Raw genomic sequence first — 19,001 nt, forward strand, 5'->3', positions numbered from 1 at the left:
AGCAATGTGTTTAAGCTGAAGGTGGTTTTCCTACAGTGACCCTTCAAAACAATGTTAGCAGAGTCTTCTCTCTTGGTACAGATGTACAAGCTTTATATTCTTCTCGTATGCAAAGACTGCAGAGTCAGAAATGAAAGAATCATCTCAGTTTGTGCAACACGCTCAGTCCAACAGAGGATGCAAGCAGGACTTTCCCAGTTGTCTTTAAATTTTTCCTTGCAGCAGATAAAAAAAAATATATCTCAACACCTCATTTTCTCTCTGCTGTGCTAGGTCTCTTCTTCTACCCTGCTTCTGCTAACTGGTTAGAAAGGATCTGGCAGTTATCAGAGAGAATTGGTCTAGCAGTGAGAGTGGAGGAATAAAGTTCTGAGCAGTTAACAAGTCATTTCCTACACTCGGTGTACTGGGTTTAATTCTTTCCAGTTACATCTGCCTAGTGTGTGACTCTGAGCAAGTCACTCAAATCAGATAGTGCTCCAGGAGCACACCTGAAATGGGACACTTGTGTCCAGTGGACTCAGTATTTATGTCAGTTCACTCTGGTGCCACACTGTGTTACTGTATTTGAATGATGGCACAACTGGGGTATGGCCACTGTTGTACAGGAGGAATGCAACCCAGGATTCAATGCATACTGACAGCTAAGACAGGTAAAAGGTTTTGGCAACAATTACATTACTCTCATGTTGGGACTAGTTGGCTTCCTGCATCAGATATACCTGATAACAGTTTCTCCAGCTGCCAGTGGCTGTGGCACAGACTGATATGCATTTATCTAGCACTGAAGACTGGGTACCACTTCTGCTACACAGTTATCCAGGTAGTGTTTTGTGAATTTTGTCTTGACAATCTTAACTGGATCCCCCATTCCTACTCCAGTTGCCATGTAAAGCCTCAGTCTGTATGACTGTCAGTTTGGCAACCAAACAGAGACTGGTAGGGAAGGAGAAGTACATGCCGAAAGGGGAATTCTGAAGCCATCTGGGCAAGTCCGAGACAGCATCTGTAACCTATCTTCAAGGACTGCAGACAGAAAAAGAGGTAAAATGCCTACTGCTATGTTCTATGAGAACCAATCATTTAGAAACAAAAACAGAGTTCTAATTAAAATTCATAATATTTTTGTGGACATTCCCCTACACATTACTAAGCACGGGACTTTTAACACAATCAACTCTGTGGTCAATGCACCTTAGGGAAAAGGGAGTATTCTCCATGCAAAGACATCCTTTCGATCAATCTGCAATTCTGGCAAAATTTTTATCAGCAGCTAAATTCCCAAGTGCTGAAGATTATGTACCTATTCTGTCAACAGTGAGCTTTTGCACGACTGTTTTGTCAAGGTGAAACATGCTGAAAGCCCCCCACCCCATCCCAAGGTGGACAGATGCACTATACCAACAAATGTATGAAGTCAAGCCTGTGTGAAGGGTCTGTTTATAGTTTTGAGCTTAGCTTTGCATTTCTGGCAGTGAATTTATGTATCACCACACCACGAACCAACTTACCAAATGCAAAAAAAAAAAAAAAAACACACCGACAACTGTTGAAACGGTCACCATCCAAATTTACTGTGCTCCTCGTACTTTGGCATAAAGCCTTCCAGGGAATAATTTCTCACCAGAATGGTGCAGTTTAAATACATTTCACTACATCAATTATTCAATTAAACAATATAATAATTGATTAATCAGTGAGTCAGGAAAATTTAAAGTACATGAACATTAAATACCTATTGCACTTAACATAATATATTATAATTGTTTACTGCTTTTGATACTAATACAAAAATATATACATCATTTAGAACAATAACTATGTAATATACCTCATCTAATGTCGTTTTGTTAAAAGAAGAATTATGGAGCATTTGGGGGATGTGTGGCATGCCAGGCTTAATAATCCAGTTGCTCAACATTTCCATGCTGTTCACAATGGGAATACCAGTAGTTTATTTTTTACTGTTTTGAATAAACCTTATGCAGTACAGGGAGTTGAATATGGGCGCATCCTTTTGAGGATGGAAAGCAGATTTATTAACAACTTTGGAACACTTTTGCTCCATGGGCTTAATATGGAGTTAGATTTACATGTATAAGATGAGATATATTACAGTCCAACACTTCTGATATACATGTCCCTGCTCTTATGTCACTGTGTCACGACTGTACAGTCCTAATGCCAGGACTCAGCAGCACCACCCTTCTGGCAATCAGAACAATGAGAAAACCCACACAGGACACAAAGAAAACACCCTTTTGGTGTCAACGTTATAAAGCACAATCCCTATTTCGCAATACTGCAGTGCCATTCGTCTATGACGAGATAATGAAATAAGTCTTTTGAGGCTATGATAATACATTAGCACATTTCTTAGACCAGAACATGGCACCAGCCATTTGATGCTCTAGCATTCTGATGTCATCCCTTTGAAGTCAAGATACTATATGGTCACCTTTTTAGTCATGGGAAGTTATACCATCCTCATCTCAAGATACCATAGCACAATCCTTCTGACACAAGGATACTGCAATGCCATCGCCCTTGTATATTAACAGCTGCCTTAATTTCTGATACCAGACCTAAGGTAAAACAGCACTTAAAAGTCAAACATGGGATATTCAAAATAGGACATGAAAGGCAATTTGTCTGAATTTATACTAAATAAGCACACTATAATGGAACAGAAAATATGTTGATTGGCATATAAGTGCTTTATTCTCATTTCAAGGAATGCTGCAACACAGTAACATCATAAATATTTCACTCTGAACTTTCCCAAGCTTCCGTCTTACATGTCTTATATGTCCACCTACATAAAAAAGTCTTCGGTTTTCATCACAACTGCAAGAATATCTTCAAAACACCCAACTACTAAAATCGCAATGAATATCAAACATTTTACCTGACATGTTTATTCCATGAAAGGTCCAACACAGCATCAGAATGCCCTTCTCCTTCCTCAGCGGTGGTATTCTGTATAAAAGAAGAAAAAAAGAATTATAGCAAAGTTTTCCCCTGTTTGACGTGTGGAAGCTTACTCAAATTAAACCGCACATTCACAAGCAGAAACTTCTCAAAAAAAAAAAAACATATGAAAAGCTTAATAACAATAGCCAAAGGTTTTAAATTGGGGGATTTCCCCACTATGATGATACTGTAGAGGCCATGAGAATTAGGGCAGCACATAATTTCATGTAATTTCTACACAAGCAATTCTTTTAACAATGACTTACCAATTCTTGAGCACCCAGAAACTCCAGTATTAAAAATGGCAGTATTTATTCCATGGATATTACTGAACCCTTATTTATTTAAAAATTTGGAAATTGTGGAAAGACCTTGCAAACAAGTTTGTATATTCACTCCCCAATCATCTTTTGGGCTTGATTAAAAAAAAATAAATAAAATCCATTCAACATTTCATACAAAAAGGACAATGCTATCACACTCTTATCTGTTGCAACTTTCAACTAACCAACGAAACACATTCCTTCTTTGGACATTAAGAACTTTCTTGCAATACCACTAAATTTTGCATGGTTTTATGAGAAAATGGCAGGGATAATGAAAAACATGGCAAGCATTTAAGTTGGTTACTCTCAATAGCTGGAAAAGAAAATGATTTTCTTTAAATTGTTCTACTGTATAAAATGCTGCAAAGCTTCAAATACCACCAAATCCAACCTGGCATGGCACACACAATAAGCCAAGACAGAGATGCTTTTTAGGTTAATTATGTCAGTTGGGTTTGTACTGAGAAGGTACCCGACCGCTTCAAATATTGTTTCATTTATTCTCCAATAACTGCATTATTTTACTCAGGGCTACAGAGGAAGCAGAACCAATACAACAAGCAATGATCATAAAGCAGAGACAAGGCCTGGGGAATGACATCTCATACAGAGCAAACAACACTCACATTTATGTGGCCATTAAGGAAGATTGCCAGTTCACCCACTACATATTCTTGTAAGTAAAAGGATACTGGAGACTGGCAAAAAACAATGCAAAGCCAGTGAGGACAGATGCTGCAGAGAATGCACCACAGCTATGAACCAAATCAGTGACCCAAGCACTAAAGCATCAATGCAAACACTGCAGCAATGTAATGATCCTAGATATTAAATCATATGTCCAATTTTTATTCGCGGGGAGTAGTTTCTACTGCAGATGAACACACTATCATAGCTGCACCCAAAGTTATTCCTGTCACTCAAAACTTTCCCTATTCAGTACCACATCACAAAGATTTATTAGACATAATTTGTATCTATTCCCTCTACTAATACTTTTATCAAATGGTGAAAAACTCTCCTCACAGACCTCAAGAAAACAGTTAAGGGGTCTCACTATTCAGAATGTATTTTTTCGTAAGATACATTATGTTAGTACAATGTACTCCTGGATGGGAATCAAAGTGGGTTCTTCAGGTGAGAATTTCCTGCATGAAGAGTTGCCCTACTGATCAAAGATACCATAAAATAATTTAGGACAACCTCTCCCCTTCTACTACATCTTTTGAACTTTCCCATGCCAATAGCCTCCTCTACCAGCTCATCTTTTCTGTCATAATCCTTGCTTTATAGCCAATGTAAACATAAATAACTTTAATGGAAATCCTTCATATGTCTTATTACAGTTAGCATGGGCCACGATTCTTAAGAATGCTTGGTAAGTTATTTTACCTTTATTCTAAACAAATACCTTATTTTTATAGAGACACAAAATATAACAAATAATATAATTACAGATCTGAAAAAACCCTCCTTTGCGAAGTTTTTTTTTTTTTTTTTTTTTTGCAATTTAGCTCCCCTGTTCCTGCTGACTGCATGATCCACAACTATTCTCAAATACAACATGGGTGCCCACGGAGGTAGCAATCAGGGCATGGAGAATTCTTCAAGCTCTAGTCCATATCCCCTTGGCAGCAAAGGATGCATGTGCAATAGATACCTGCAGAAACAAGTAACATCTTTATGCTACGACTAACCCACAAGCAGCCCTGCACCCACTAGAAGCAGATGCTTTTCTTCTACTCTCTGATCTTCAACAAAAATTCTTGATAGAATACACCTCAGAATCAAGTACTCCACACTCTTGACACAGAGTGGAGGGTATGAAATATTCCTTCATTCCTCTTCAGCTGGTTCCTCAAAGGCCTGGGCCAAAAACTGACCAGTATCTCAGTAATGACTTCATTCCTCCACATCACACAAGCAAGCACATATAAAGCTGTGTATGCCTTTACAGAATGAAAGGGCACTCAATTCTGTACACTGATCATCTACAATGAACAAAAATATAAAACTAATGGAAGCAAACTTTCTTGTCTCATGTATACAACACTGTGACCAGAAACAAAACTAGAAAAAAAACACACTTCATACAAACTTTTACACTTGCTCCTTATACGTTAAATTAATGCGACTGTTTCTGCAATTGAAAACAATGTGCTTGGCTTTATGAACAAACAAAAAGCATGATGGTATACTGTTTGTTAACTTGCTAGATAAACTGATTAATGGACACTTTCCAGCCTCGACTTAGACCAATAATACAAAATGATTACAAAAAGTACAAATACATCAAAATAATAGTATACAAATCACCAGGAACAAATACTCTGGGTGCAACAGGAAATACATAGTGAACACATCCTAAAATAATGGGGGGGGGGGCACCAAATCAAAATGCAGCCAGTCAGTTGTGCAGAAATGCATCAACTTTAAGACATTTACATTTGCAAACATCTGAGAAATATTCTTTCTACATTTTTTTAAAACTGGTTAAGCTCCATTTCATTTCTAATATAGGCTGGCTGGATGTTCATGCATGCAAGTACAAATTTCTTAAATGCCCTCTACCCCAGTTCCAAGTAAATGTGGAACATGTTACGGGTACTGGCAGCTTGATCTATGTTTGCAAAGGGGTAGTCAGGTGTTGCTTACATTAAACATACATACATACAAATATTTCAAGCACGGGCATTAATGCCCTTCTAGCTTGCCAATATACCAAAACACTTGTTCCCATAATAAGTATCCAGGCTGTTCTTAAAAATATCTAAACTAGTACTAGCTTTAATGTAATTTGTCAGTCTGTTCCATGCATCAGCTACTCTGTCAGAGAACCAATTAGTACATTTCTTATTCCCATAGAATCTTCTACATAGGTTGTCGGATGATTCTTCTAGTACTTTTTGATAACCCCAAACATTCCCAGAGGTAGTTGTCTCTAAATGCCCTATATACTTGACTAAGAGGCACTGTACAAGTTCAGATATTTTAGTCTTTCATAATAACTTAAATTTTCACATCCATGGATGCCCTTTATATATTTCTGCTGTACTCTTTCCAGTTTACTCAAGCTTGTTTTCTTGTAGGGTTTCCATATTGTTATTCCATACTCAAGTTTGGGTCTAATGTAACTAACAAACAATGACTTATAAAGTCTAGGAAATCAAACATACAACTTATAGTTCTGTAACTATCATTAATCAATTGGTTGATATGATTAAAAACTCATAGCTGAATCTAACCATATACCCAGGTCCTTAAATGAGTCGATAGTTTCAATTATTGTGTGCTGTATTAAACATTCACCTGTTGATTTATGTCTCCCAAATCTCATATGCTTAGTTTTTGATGTATTTATCAGGATATAATTCTCCTATGCCCAAACGGTCAATTTAATCAAGTTATTTTGCAGACATGCCTTACCTGTAACTCAAGTAATCAGTTTACCCAATTTCAGGTCATCTGCATATAGACAGTAGAACACCTCAGATGAAAAAATTAGGTCTGAAAGATGCAATCTAAACAAGTAAGGGCCTAGGACAGAGCCCTGTGGGACACCCTGACTGTAACAAAGGATTTCACCTGTCCAGTTAAAGGTTCGGGTCTATATTATATCATCGAATGCTTAAAAAAGCGAACGCTGATTGATCGACCTAATTTAAGCAAAAGCTTACAATCTCGAACTGTCAGATCAGCGATTTTTTTTCCCAGGTGGGGGGGGGGGGGTCGCTGATCCAAAGCACACCAAACAAACAGAAATCCACACACATACACCTAAAATCTGATACCTAACCCTACACTAAACTATGCACACACCACACCACTAACTACCCACTTATCTTAACCCAAACCCTAAACTTAGGGTCCGTCACTATCGCACACTCACCTCATCAGCTCCCTAACCCTAACTCACTTAAATCTGCCCTAACCCTCAAGTCCACTCAATCGCATACACACCTAACCCGAGCCCTAACCCTAACTCACCTAAATCACCCTAACACTCACATCCACACAATCGCACACTTACCTGAATCCGACCGGTAACTTTCCACCATAACACTGAAAATACTGAAGCAACAGAAAAGGACAACCAAATTCTTTCCCTAGGAAAAAAAATAGAGTTTCTGCTGCTTCGATATTTTGCAGTTTCGCAAAAATAAGTTTGATCAATCAGCGTTCGCTTTTTTAAGTGTTCGAGGATATAATATAGACCCAAAGGTTCATGGCTAAGCTCAGAGATGGACACTCGTCAAGAAACGTAGCCACATCAATGTTATAAATTAGGGTAGACTAGTTGTCTCTGGCTAGATCAGTATTAAATGGCAAGCAGGAGTTTATGGTCCCCCATTATGACATCAAGGCTTACTTTAAAGTTTTCACCAGGAAGCTACTCCGACTGACGTACAGGCTTATGTCCCTGGAGTGGGTATTAGGCGAACTATTTGAACTATGAAGATGAACACATTGAAAATAAGAGGCCTTTCACAACACAAAGTGTTGGGCAAAGATTTCCTTTTAAAAACCTGTAATGGAGTGATACACATTTTAGTTTGCTGAAGACACTTACATAGCTTAAACAAAAGGTTCTTTTAGCCAGGAATTTTTTCTAGACCTTAAGAGCTGGACAAGGATTTTTCAGACCTGCATTACAAAGAAGCCACTGTATCTGATAATGGGTCTGATGAGAGAGAGAGAGAAACAGAGACAAAGGGGGACAAGGACATCATTGGAAGTAGAGCAGATGCCATGACAGGTAAGATGTGCAAAGCAGGAGGACTTTCTGACCATGACTGAGGCATGGTGGCCAAAAGAAAGCTAAGTCAACATTAAATATCCAGGCCTCAAATGAAACTGTGCTACATTTCTTAGAGCATTAGGAAAGACCCGTCATTAACATGTCAGGCGCACTCTGATCTAGATCCTACAGGAGAATTTAGGCATCACTGGGCGATCTAACAATTTCAACCAATCTGCAGTTATCTATAAACTTGGTTACCCAAAGATACAGTATGCTTGATATTATTCTGAGACATAAATAACAAACAGGATGGAACCCAAGTCTGAGCTATGAGGGAGGTCACTAAATGGTTCTCAGTGGTATACACAGCACTCCTTGCACGAGTGCATTATCAGTGCTCTGAACAAAGCCTCAATAAGTACACAACTATTAACGTCTTCAAGGGTGAGGTAAGCTGAAGCTTTGCCCTAGTATAGTTCAAATTGGATTTTGCTATGTGGGTACGCTCATCAATTGAATGTTTCTTAAAAAAGGCACTATAGGAGACTCAAATATTCGAGCCAGTATGGAAAATCCATGAGCAGAGAGATGCAGTCTGTCCTTGGCACATTCAGTCCAAGAAAATACACTGGTGGAGCTAATATGACACCAGTTAAGTCAATTATTGTAGCTGATTATTTCATCTAAGTTTATTCTTGGACAGGACAGGACAGAATACTACTCAACACTAATGGTTTACACTCCTTACAGACGTACAGCAGCTGTATCTCACTAAATCTCCATTATGGTAGACTACCCCAAATGGCTGACAACAGGGTCACAGAGACAAAAATGTTTTGGAAAACCAGGACAAGAATCTTACTGTATGTCCTTAGGGATGAACTAATTGCTGCCCTGAAAGGGTGGAAGTTTCTGAAATTGTTTTATAGCATTCAGATGCTGCAACAGATCTTACTATACCAGAGTCAGGTGACCAGATGTGAGGTCTTCCTATAACCAGCACTGAAAGGATTTTTTTTAGATATTAGTAAGAGATATGACGTAACTCTCGCAAAAGCACTTTGTCTTCTGGAATCTGACAGGAAAGATGTCAATGATATCTCACACAACTTCACACCTCATCTAGACTTGCTGGAGTGTTATTTTTTTACATCTCCAGTGATTGAAACTTTGGTGTTTATTGTAACTTGATATTCAGTATTCTCGTGCTATTTTATTTATTAATAAATATTTATATGCCTTTCATGGTGGCTGGTCTTTTAGAGAACAATTTTAACATCTTGAGAGTACTTATGCTTATTTTAGTGACACTGTGGCCATTCTTGAAAGCCTTGCTGCACTGGTCAAACTCTACCATTTGTATTCGTATTATGTTTACTCAGTATAATTGGGTACCTTTGTAAGAGTCATAGAGTAACTGACTGGTGGCAGCACAATTACCTTACTGTCTGGGCAGAAGGGGAAGTGTGTGTGTGTGTGTGTGTGTACGACAGCTACTGGGAACAGGGGCACAGAGCTCCAAAGTCATTAGTGTGGAGTCCCGTTTGGGGCCTGAAGAGAGAGAAGGAGTTCAGCCTCAGGTCTAGAGTGTGCTCCTTGGGTGCTCATAACAGAATGTGTGCTTGGTACAGGGATTTGCATCTGAAAATACTGTGTGTATCCATTTTTGTTCCTAGTGGCCGCCCATGTCAGTGGCGAGGATTGAGGCTGCTTGATTACTGGCCCGAAGTAGGGACCATCAAAAAAGGCATAAATGATCTTTGGAGGAGGGGGCAGGTTTGCAGTCATAGCAAGCTCCTGTAGCAGTACATAAGGGTTTAGGCAAACGTTCACTCTAAATGGCTGATCTATTCCACATGGGGATGTCTGGGAGGCTTATGTATGGATTTATAGACTTCCCACGCTAGGTATTTCACCTGTTTATGTGGAGGTAATGGAGAAATATTTTACCAACAGGGATATATGAAAGTATGGGTACAGATAATAGGCAACAGGTGGTCTGGAATTTACTGGAACCGAGGTACTTTGAGAAAACATCTCAAGTGAGAAAGGTTATGGGATGAGGCTAAGCAAAAGTCTGGACTGCAGGTTACATACTGCCTTCTCTATCAATAGAGTGACAAGAGTACAGGCAAAGAAAAAGAGACAGGGAAGTGCTAAGTGAAAGACTAGCTCTGGTAAAGTTTTTGCTGGAATAAAGAAGAAGTAGCTATTTAAAAAAAAGATAATTAGTAGGCTCTACAAAATAATGCATGATGGCTATATCAGAGGAGGTTGCAAAAGAGTGGGAAGAAAAAAATGGAATACTAAGGAACAATAGGAAGAATTTTCTAGGTCTCTTAGGCACGCAATTAAAAAATTTGGGACTTTTGCATGAAAGTGTTTTCAGAAAATTCCCCGCAGACTACTCTTGTCAGAAATACGCAATCTGGTGTAACTAAGGAAATTATGGTGATAGAGAATTCGAATTGACTAGACACAGTAAGGTCTTGCTGAGTTTAATTCTAGTGGCTGCCAAACAAACAACTACTAGAAAATGGAAATACAAGTCTAAACCAACCATACTAGACATAGTAAATAGAGTAACACAAAAAAAAGAACAACTGGAAATGGGATCTTTAGAAAAGGGTACGAGAAAATTATGGGAAATGTAGTAACAATACATGCAGAAGAATGTTTTGGAGGGGAAATGAGGTTTAAGGAATGGCAAGACTTGAATGAGCTATGTAATGTTAGATTGACAATAACTGTACAGAAGATTATACAGGATTTAGAATGTTTGCAACTGAAAATATGTCAATATGGTTTGTTTACATTCATAAAAATGTATGACGGACTATGTCACAAACAAGTGATAATTCAATAAATATGCTAAAAACAGAAAGGAAAAGAAAAAAGTGATTGCATAGGTGTTATACCTTAAGGCACACTTCAGAGGATTCTGCCTGAGGCTGAAAATGTGATGCAGAAGAAAGAGGTGACTGGAAATATGTGCGTTTAGAAATGTCGGACATTGGCAGATTTTAAAATGTCTCTACAGAATACTCTGACACAAATGTTGTGAAAACAAATGGCTTTAACTAAATAAATGATTCATTATAAGTGAGCTACAGGATCTGAATTGTCTAGGTATAGTAAGGCCTTGCTATGTTTAATGCTATAGGCAAAAAATTAAAAAAAAATAATATTCCAGAAAGGAAATAAAAATCTATGCCAAATATAAATGGAAGTTATCAATACTGTAACGGAGACAAAAGAACCTGAAGTGGTATCTATACAAAATGGAAGGTGAAACTTTCATAGAAAAAATGAAATTTGTGGGAACAATATATGCAGAACAATGTTCAGGGTGAGGAAAAGTGAGGATTAAGGAAAGGCAAGGATTAAGCAATTTCCATAATGCAGGAATGAATGAAATTTGTTAACTTATTACAATTTTTCTTACATATTATGTATGTAAAACTTATATGACAGTTTGAAATATACAATTTAAATAAAGAAGTTTAAAAAATAAACAAACAAGTGAAGTACTGCGAGACTCTACTGACAGTGGTGGGAGTAAAGAGATGCATCTACTTAATTTTGCCTGGAGGCACTTCTTCACAGATACAGGCAGAAGAATCTAGGAGTGGTGGGTTGCCAACATAAGCAGTTCCTACAATGATTCAGAAATGCCTACTGCAAAAAGATTGGTCATAGGAGAGAGTCAGGATCTGCTGACAGTTTCATGGGGATAGACATTTGGTAGACAGAGCTAAAATTAGTGTACTGATAACTGCAAGGAGTGGCTGAAACAAAACTTACAGGAGCTGCACTGATTGTTACTGGTAGGGGTTAAAGCAATTGGGGATTAAAGGAAAGTGCCTGAAGTGGTAACAGAAGGGTTACTTACCTGCTGAATGTAGGGTAACAAGAAGTTATGTACTCACCATAACATTCGATGTATGTAGTCCATCTCGCCTCACATTCTTACTCACTGGTTCAGAGCCAAATATCGGCTCCGACTCGGCCAACTTTTATTTACTAGCTCGAAGTATCTCATTGGCTGGGCCAAGCAGGTATCCCATGCTGCACTGCTCCATAACCCCAGATCTAGTTTGCTGCGAATCCAACAATCACACCTCATGCATAACAATCCAATAAGGTAAAACACTATCAAGGGGAATAAGTAAAAAACAAACTACCATTGAAGGGTATTCTAGCACCAATCCTAACATCCAGATCCTCCAGGAAGGGGGCAGGTGGGAGGTAAGAATGTGAGGCGAGATGGACTACATACATCGAACGTTATTGTGAGTACACAACTTCTTGATGTTATGTAGTCCAATCTCGCCTACATTCTTACTCACGGGACAGCGTCCCCAGCACCTCTATCCTGGGAGGCTCAAAGGAAGATATTCCTGAGGACTGTGGAACCAAAGGAAGCCCGGCCCCTAGAAGCCACGTCCAGTTTGCAATGAGTAATAAAGGTGTGCGGGGAAGCCCATGTGGCTGCAGCACAAATATCATCCAAAGATAGTCTGGCATGGTATGCCAGAGACGCAGAAACAGCCCTAGTAGAGTGAGCCTTGATGGGGAAAGGTAGATTTTTTTTCCCGCTGAAGAATAAATAAAGGAAATACAATTCAAAATCCATCTGGAAATGGTAACCTTGGAGACAGGGGAACCCAGTCTACTTTCTGAAAAGAAAACAAACAATTGGTCAGATTTTCGTAGGTGTTTGATCCTGTGTAGATAGAATCGTAATTGTCTGTGCACGTCCAGTTCATGAAATCTAAACTCTGCCTTTTTCGAGAATTGAGGGAAGAACACTGGCAGCTCAATAGACTGATTGAGATTCACAGTAGATGTTACCATGGGAAGGAAGGACGGATTAGGTCTAAGAGAAACTATGTCCTTATGAAAAATTAAATACGGGGGTTTGATGGAGAGAGCTTGAATCTCTGACACCCGTCTGGCTGATGTGATGGCTATTAGAAAGGTGGTCTTCCAGGACAAAAACTTTAATTCACAGGTGGCAGCTAGCTCAAAAGGTGGAGAAGTAAGAGTTTACAAAACAAAGTTTAGATCCCAGGGCATGACAGGTTCTGACACAGGAGGCCAGAGTAATAAGGTGCCCTTTAGAAAGGCCTTACAGAGTTTATGCACAATAAGGGAAGGCTCATAGGAGGTATGAAAGTTTGAAATAGCCGCCAGCTGGACTTTAGTGGTAGCGGGTGCAGAGCCCTGCTAAAAGAGCATGGACAAGAAATCCAAAACAGCAGCAATTGGGGCTGATAAGTGTCAATTCCTTGGGCATAAGCCCAAATAGAGAATCTCTTCCATTTGCTGGAATAAATCTTCCTGGTCGAAGATTTATGAGAAGAGGATAAAATGTGCACCACCCTCAGGTGAAAAACGATGAAGTCTGACTAACGACGGAAGTGGAGTAGCCAGGCTGTCAACCTGAGGGTCCGCAGGGAGGGATGGAACTGTCCCGACATGTGTGTCAGTAGGTCTGGTACTGGGTCCAGAATCCAAGGACTGTCCACAGCGAATGGATGGAGAAAGGAGAACCAAACCTGGCGAGGCCAGTGTGGGGCAATTAGAATCATCTTGCTTTCCAAGGATATGGCTTTCTGAATCACTCTTGGTAACAGAGGAAACGGAGGGAAAGCATAGAGCAGACCGGAGGGCCAATCGTGAACTAGAGCGTTCCTGGGTGACTCCCCCTGTGGGGGGATCAGGGTGAAGTAGTTGCTGCATTTGGCATTGAAGGGATTGGCAAAAAGATCGCAGCAAGGCTGACCCCACCTGCTGAAAATCTGTTCCGCAACCAGAAGGTTCAGGGACCACTCGTAAGGCATCAGAATAGCTCTGCTCAGCCTGTCTGCTATCACACTGGCCTTCCCCGGAATGTGCGTTGCCACTAGAAAACGTTGGAAAGACATTGCCCACTGCCACACTCGCATGACCTGTCTGCACAGGGGGTAAGATCTGTTTCCTCCTTGTTTGTTTAGATACCACACAACAGACATGTTGTCTGAGTGCATTGCAATCGTCCCCAGAGGAAGAGAGCTCTGAAGTGCCCGCAACGCCAGTAACACCGCTCTCATCTCTAAGACATTGATGTGCAGATGTACCTCGTGATCTTGCCACGTGCCTTGGACCGCCCTGCCAAGATAATGCCCCCACCACCCCATCTGGGAGATGTCCGTGGTCACCATGGCAACAGGTGACGGAGGAACAAACTGTTTCCCCTCATCCAGATTGGTGGAGCACAGCCACCAACAGAGATCCTGTCTGCATCAATCTGAGTAGGATCTGGTGGGAAAGGGGGAGTTTTTGGAGAGACCATTGGGCAAAGAGGAGCCACTGAAGAAGCCTCATGTGTAATCTCGCTAGAGGCACTAACATAATTTTAGCTGCCATGGTGCCCAGAAACTGAAGAACCCATCTCGCCTGTACTTTCCTGAGGGGTAATAAAACGTGAACCTGATTTTGTAATACTGTGATCCTGTCGTGCAGCAAGAAGGCCCGCATTTGAACCGTGTCTAGCTCTGCGCCTATAAACGTGACATGCTGTGAGGGCAGCAAGGCAGATTTTTCCCAGATCGATATTATTCCTAGTCATTGACAGAGGGTAATTGTAGCATCCCTGGCTTGGATGAGTAGATGCCTGGTGGAGGCGGTAAGGAGCCAGTCGTCCAGGTACAGAAACACTTGGAATCCTTGACGTCTCAGGTGAGCTGTCACCACCGCCAAACACTTGGTGAACATCCTGGGGGCTGTGGTGAGACCAAAGGGTAGGGCACGAAACTGAAAATGACTGGCTCCCAGCTGGAAGCGTAGGTGACTCCTGGATGCCCTGTCCATTTTGATATGATAGTAAGCATTCTTGAGGTCGATGGAGCACATTCATACTTCTTTTTCCAGCAACGGAAAAATGGACTGAAGGGTGACCATTCAGAACTTGGACTTCAGAACGTAGTGGTTTAATCTGCTGAGATCTAGAAAGGGTCTCAGGTCCCCTGTTCTTTTCAGCACCAAAGAGAGTCTTGAGTAAGTCCCTAATCCGATTTGGTCTGAGGGGACAGGTTGCACGACACCCTTCTTTAGCAGCTTTGAAACCTCTAATGCTGCGTGATCCCTTTGACTGGGTGGAACGTCTTGGATTCTCCTGACTGGAGGGGGGTCTGACGAAAAGGGGATGGCGTAACCTCCGGAAACTATTCATAATACCCATCGATCCTGGGTGATGCTTTCCCAGGCTTCCGGGTACAACGATATGCGGTCCCCGACTGGCTCCGGAATAGCACAGTCGGGCAACACATCAGGAACGATGGTAGAAAGAAAAGCGAAAGGAATCACGGTCTCCCGAGTTGCGGGGGCCTCCTCTGCCTCTAGGGCGGCGTCTTCCAGAATAACCTCCCCCTCCTCTGCCTCTGGAGGGGGACTCACCTTGTGTGGCTGGGAAAAACTTCTGCAATTTCTTGAACCACATTTTCCCTCCCCTCAAAATGGACCCTTACGGCAGACAGGGGTCTTTCCCTCTTACTCGCATCTGGTGAGGGTGTCTTTCACTTTGGTCCCAAAGAGCGAGGAACCATCAAAAGGAACGTCAGTGAAGGAAGACTTTAAGGCCTCCGCGAAATGACACAGGCGCATCCAGTCTTGCCTCCTGAGGGCTACTCCCGAACTGGCTGCCCTACTTGCCCCCTCAGCTGCATATGATATGAGCCTCATGGGCGAGTTGACAAGAGAATTGAGGGTAGACACCTGGGCGTTAACGGTGTGCGCTATCGCCTCAGGTACGTTACCCGCTAGAGTATCTCCTAACTCCTTGAGGAGATCTCTCTGGAGCAGAGTAAAATGACAGAGGTAGTAAAGTGACCGTAGGGTGAAGGACGCCGACGAGAGGGTACACTTCCCGTACCACTCCATGCTCCTAGACTCCTTGTTAGGAGGATGGACGGAGGGAGAAGACTCTGCTACTTCCTGCTGTGTGGCCGTCGCCACCACCATGGCATCTACAGAAACCCCTTTGGACAGAAACTTTCCCTACGGGGGCAGAAAGAAACTTATTGGGGGTCAGAAAGAAACTTATTGGGCCTTCGGGGTACAGGTTCCACCAAATCAGGATTCTCCCACACCCTTCGACAAATTAAATCCAGGAGCTCGTCGAAGGGTGGAGTCACCCAGGAGGCGGAGGGTTGAGCACCAAAGGCCTTGAGGAATACTGACTCCTGAGGGTATCCCCAGACCTTTGGGCTCCGCCATCTATGTATAGGGGGATGTCAGAGGCTCTAGCCGAGGTGGAAGGGGATGGAATGACCGATCCGGGTGATGTAACTGATGACTGGCCAGTGCGCTCCGCATGGCCTCGAAGGTGGGTCCCCCCGAATCAGAGGACCAACCGGCCTCCGAGGCAAAGACCGGGGTCAGGGTCCCCCGAGCCGATGTGCCAAGAGAGAGGCTCGGAACAGACAGGTGTCCCGAAGTATCTCCCTCGGGCCCAACTGAGGAAACCAGAGTGCCGAACCCTGTGAATGGAGCCAACTGGGTTGGAGCCAACGTCAGCACCGATAAACCCTTGAGGGGTATCGGAGCCGGTGCAAGAACATCACTCTGAGTGGAGCACTCCAGCTCCGAAGACAAGGAAGTGCTCAGAGGAGGAACCATAGACACAAGCATGGGGACAGGCTCTGGAGCCGACTGGATCGGAGCCAAGAATAATTTTGCCAACACTGGCGACTGCAGGAGCCTCTGTACCACTCTACTGACATCCAAATCAGAAAGCCTGGAGGATTTGGAGGACAGGGAGGGAGATTGGGCTCTCCTCCCGGGAGAACCATGCCTAACACTGGGCGACCGGCTCCGAATGGGTTCCAGTAAAATAGGAGCCGACGCGAATTCCAGTACTACAGACACCTCCTGTGGCCCCGAGGACAGAGGAGCCGAGGAGGTAGAGTCAAGTTTAGAAGTTTTCTCCGGTGGCTCCGAGGAGACAGATGGAGCCGGAGATCTCTTCTTCGCCTTTGAAGCTTTAGACTTGGACTGAGAGCTACAAGTACAGTCTAAAGACTCCTCAAATGAAGGTTTTAGGAGTCCCTTCAATATTAGTTTATTTTTCCTCTCCTGGAGCACCCTCGGACTGAAGGCGTGACAGAAGCTACAAGACTCTTGCAAATGAATAGCTCCTAGGCAGTAAACACATACGGAATGCCCATCCGTAATGGACATTTTGTAACTATACTTGGAACATTTTTTTAAAGCCGGAAGGTTTTATGTTCCTTCTGATCCTTAGACATCTTGCATAAGCAGACCACGAAAACAACCTAGCTGGAAAAAACAGTAAGGCGGGAAACTAGTAATCAGACTACACAAGGCAACCAAAGAACCTCCAAGTAAAATGGTTCTTTACTAACTCACAACACACTACTTAAAATTAAGCAGAACACATGTATCCCAAAATACACTAACAGAAGCCTTCCCCAAGGAAACAGAGCACTACACAGAGAAAGGACGACTAGGTCCTCTAAGTAAAACAAGCCTAGCCCACCGGAACAGTTAAGGATACCAACTACACAAACAAAAAACACTACAAACAAGCAACAAGAAGAATAGCTATTAAAATAGCTTTTGTGGTTAAACAACTATCAAATTTCTCAAGAGAAATTGAAAAAAGAAGGTACTTAGCCACAGCCAAGTGAGACCACGTCCTAGCTACACGAGCGGCAAACGAGATCTGGGGATATGGAGCAGTGCAGCACGGGATACCTGCTTGGCCCAGCCAATGAGAGACTTCGAGCTAGTAAATAAAAGTTGGCCGAGTCGGAGCCGATATTTGGCTCCGAACCCGTGGGTAAGAATGTAGGAGAGATTGGACTACATAACAATTGGTGTAGTAACTGTTAATACAACAGAAAAGTTAAGTATAAGAGCCAACTTGAGGTAGTGGGAGGGTTTGATTAGAGTGGTGAAATATGGGACAGATTAAGGTGTTAACTTGAGAGAAATGACAAAAGTAGTCAATGCTAAATGCATGCAATCTATCAAACCAATGGAAATCAGTAATCTAAAAGTAAGAGCAGCTAAAATAAGGCAGCTTAAGCAGCTTCTGGAAGCATTTAGTTCATGGGGTATCCTGCTGTTGAATAAATAACAGAGAAACTGTGCACATGATCTATACTCGTTAAGACTACATTCCATACAAAAAATGTGTACCATAGGGACAAGCAATGTTCTGCAGATAACTTATTAGCATTGAAAAATACAAACATCACAATTTACATTTCTCTTACTTTAGTTAAGACAAGAACATTCAGCCATATATACACACACACACACACACACACACACACACACACACACACACACACATACATACATATACACATATATAAACATGCACAGATGACTGTACCCTATATAGCATGCCTGAGAGAGAGTGTGGCTTCAAACTGCCACCTTAAAACGCGTACTCATCCTTTGTCTTTAATTTATACTCGAGTCTGTTTGAGGTTACTTCCAATAAACTATGGCCTGTTTCTTGGTCATCACTAAATGTGTCACCACTTCAAAACAAAACGACTTACATGCAAAAACAGCAGATAAACTTTTTGTACCCACTGATTTGAGGTGGGGGGGGGGGGATCTGCCACCCGCACCCCTCTTCCTTATAAAATACTACCACTGAAATCACACAACTTGAAGAAAAAAGGGAACTACATTGGGTAAATAGAAGGGACAGTCATTCCACACCACACAAAAATTGTTTAAAGTAAAGCAGCTTATTTAGTTTGTTTACCGGGGTAGCACACTGATCAAATTAGACCATTTGCAGACACAGCCTGGATGAAGTAAATTCACAAACGCACACAAAACAGAACAAATTTACAAGCAGATTAATCACAGAAGGTATATAATCCCATTGCCAAATGAAACTATGTAAATATTATTAAGAGTAGAAAGCAAATGAC

General features: G+C 41.7%; 1 protein-coding gene across 2 annotated transcripts in view; it reads right to left on the reverse strand.

The window, feature by feature from the left end:
• The window catches only part of PWP1 (PWP1 homolog, endonuclein), a 630,765-nt gene that overhangs the window by 443,981 nt on the left and 167,783 nt on the right, over window positions 1–19,001 (reverse strand). For both annotated transcript variants that reach the window (XM_044087585.1, XM_044087586.1), the window contains one exon: window positions 2,909–2,979. In XM_044087585.1, the coding sequence (XP_043943520.1) occupies window positions 2,909–2,979 (71 nt within the window). The remainder of the gene's footprint in view (window positions 1–2,908; window positions 2,980–19,001) is intronic.

This window comes from Protopterus annectens, chromosome 11.part0 (assembly GCF_019279795.1).
Source record: "Protopterus annectens isolate FY-2018-M chromosome 11.part0, PAN1.0, whole genome shotgun sequence".
In the NCBI taxonomy this organism is placed as follows: Eukaryota; Metazoa; Chordata; order Ceratodontiformes; family Protopteridae; genus Protopterus; species Protopterus annectens.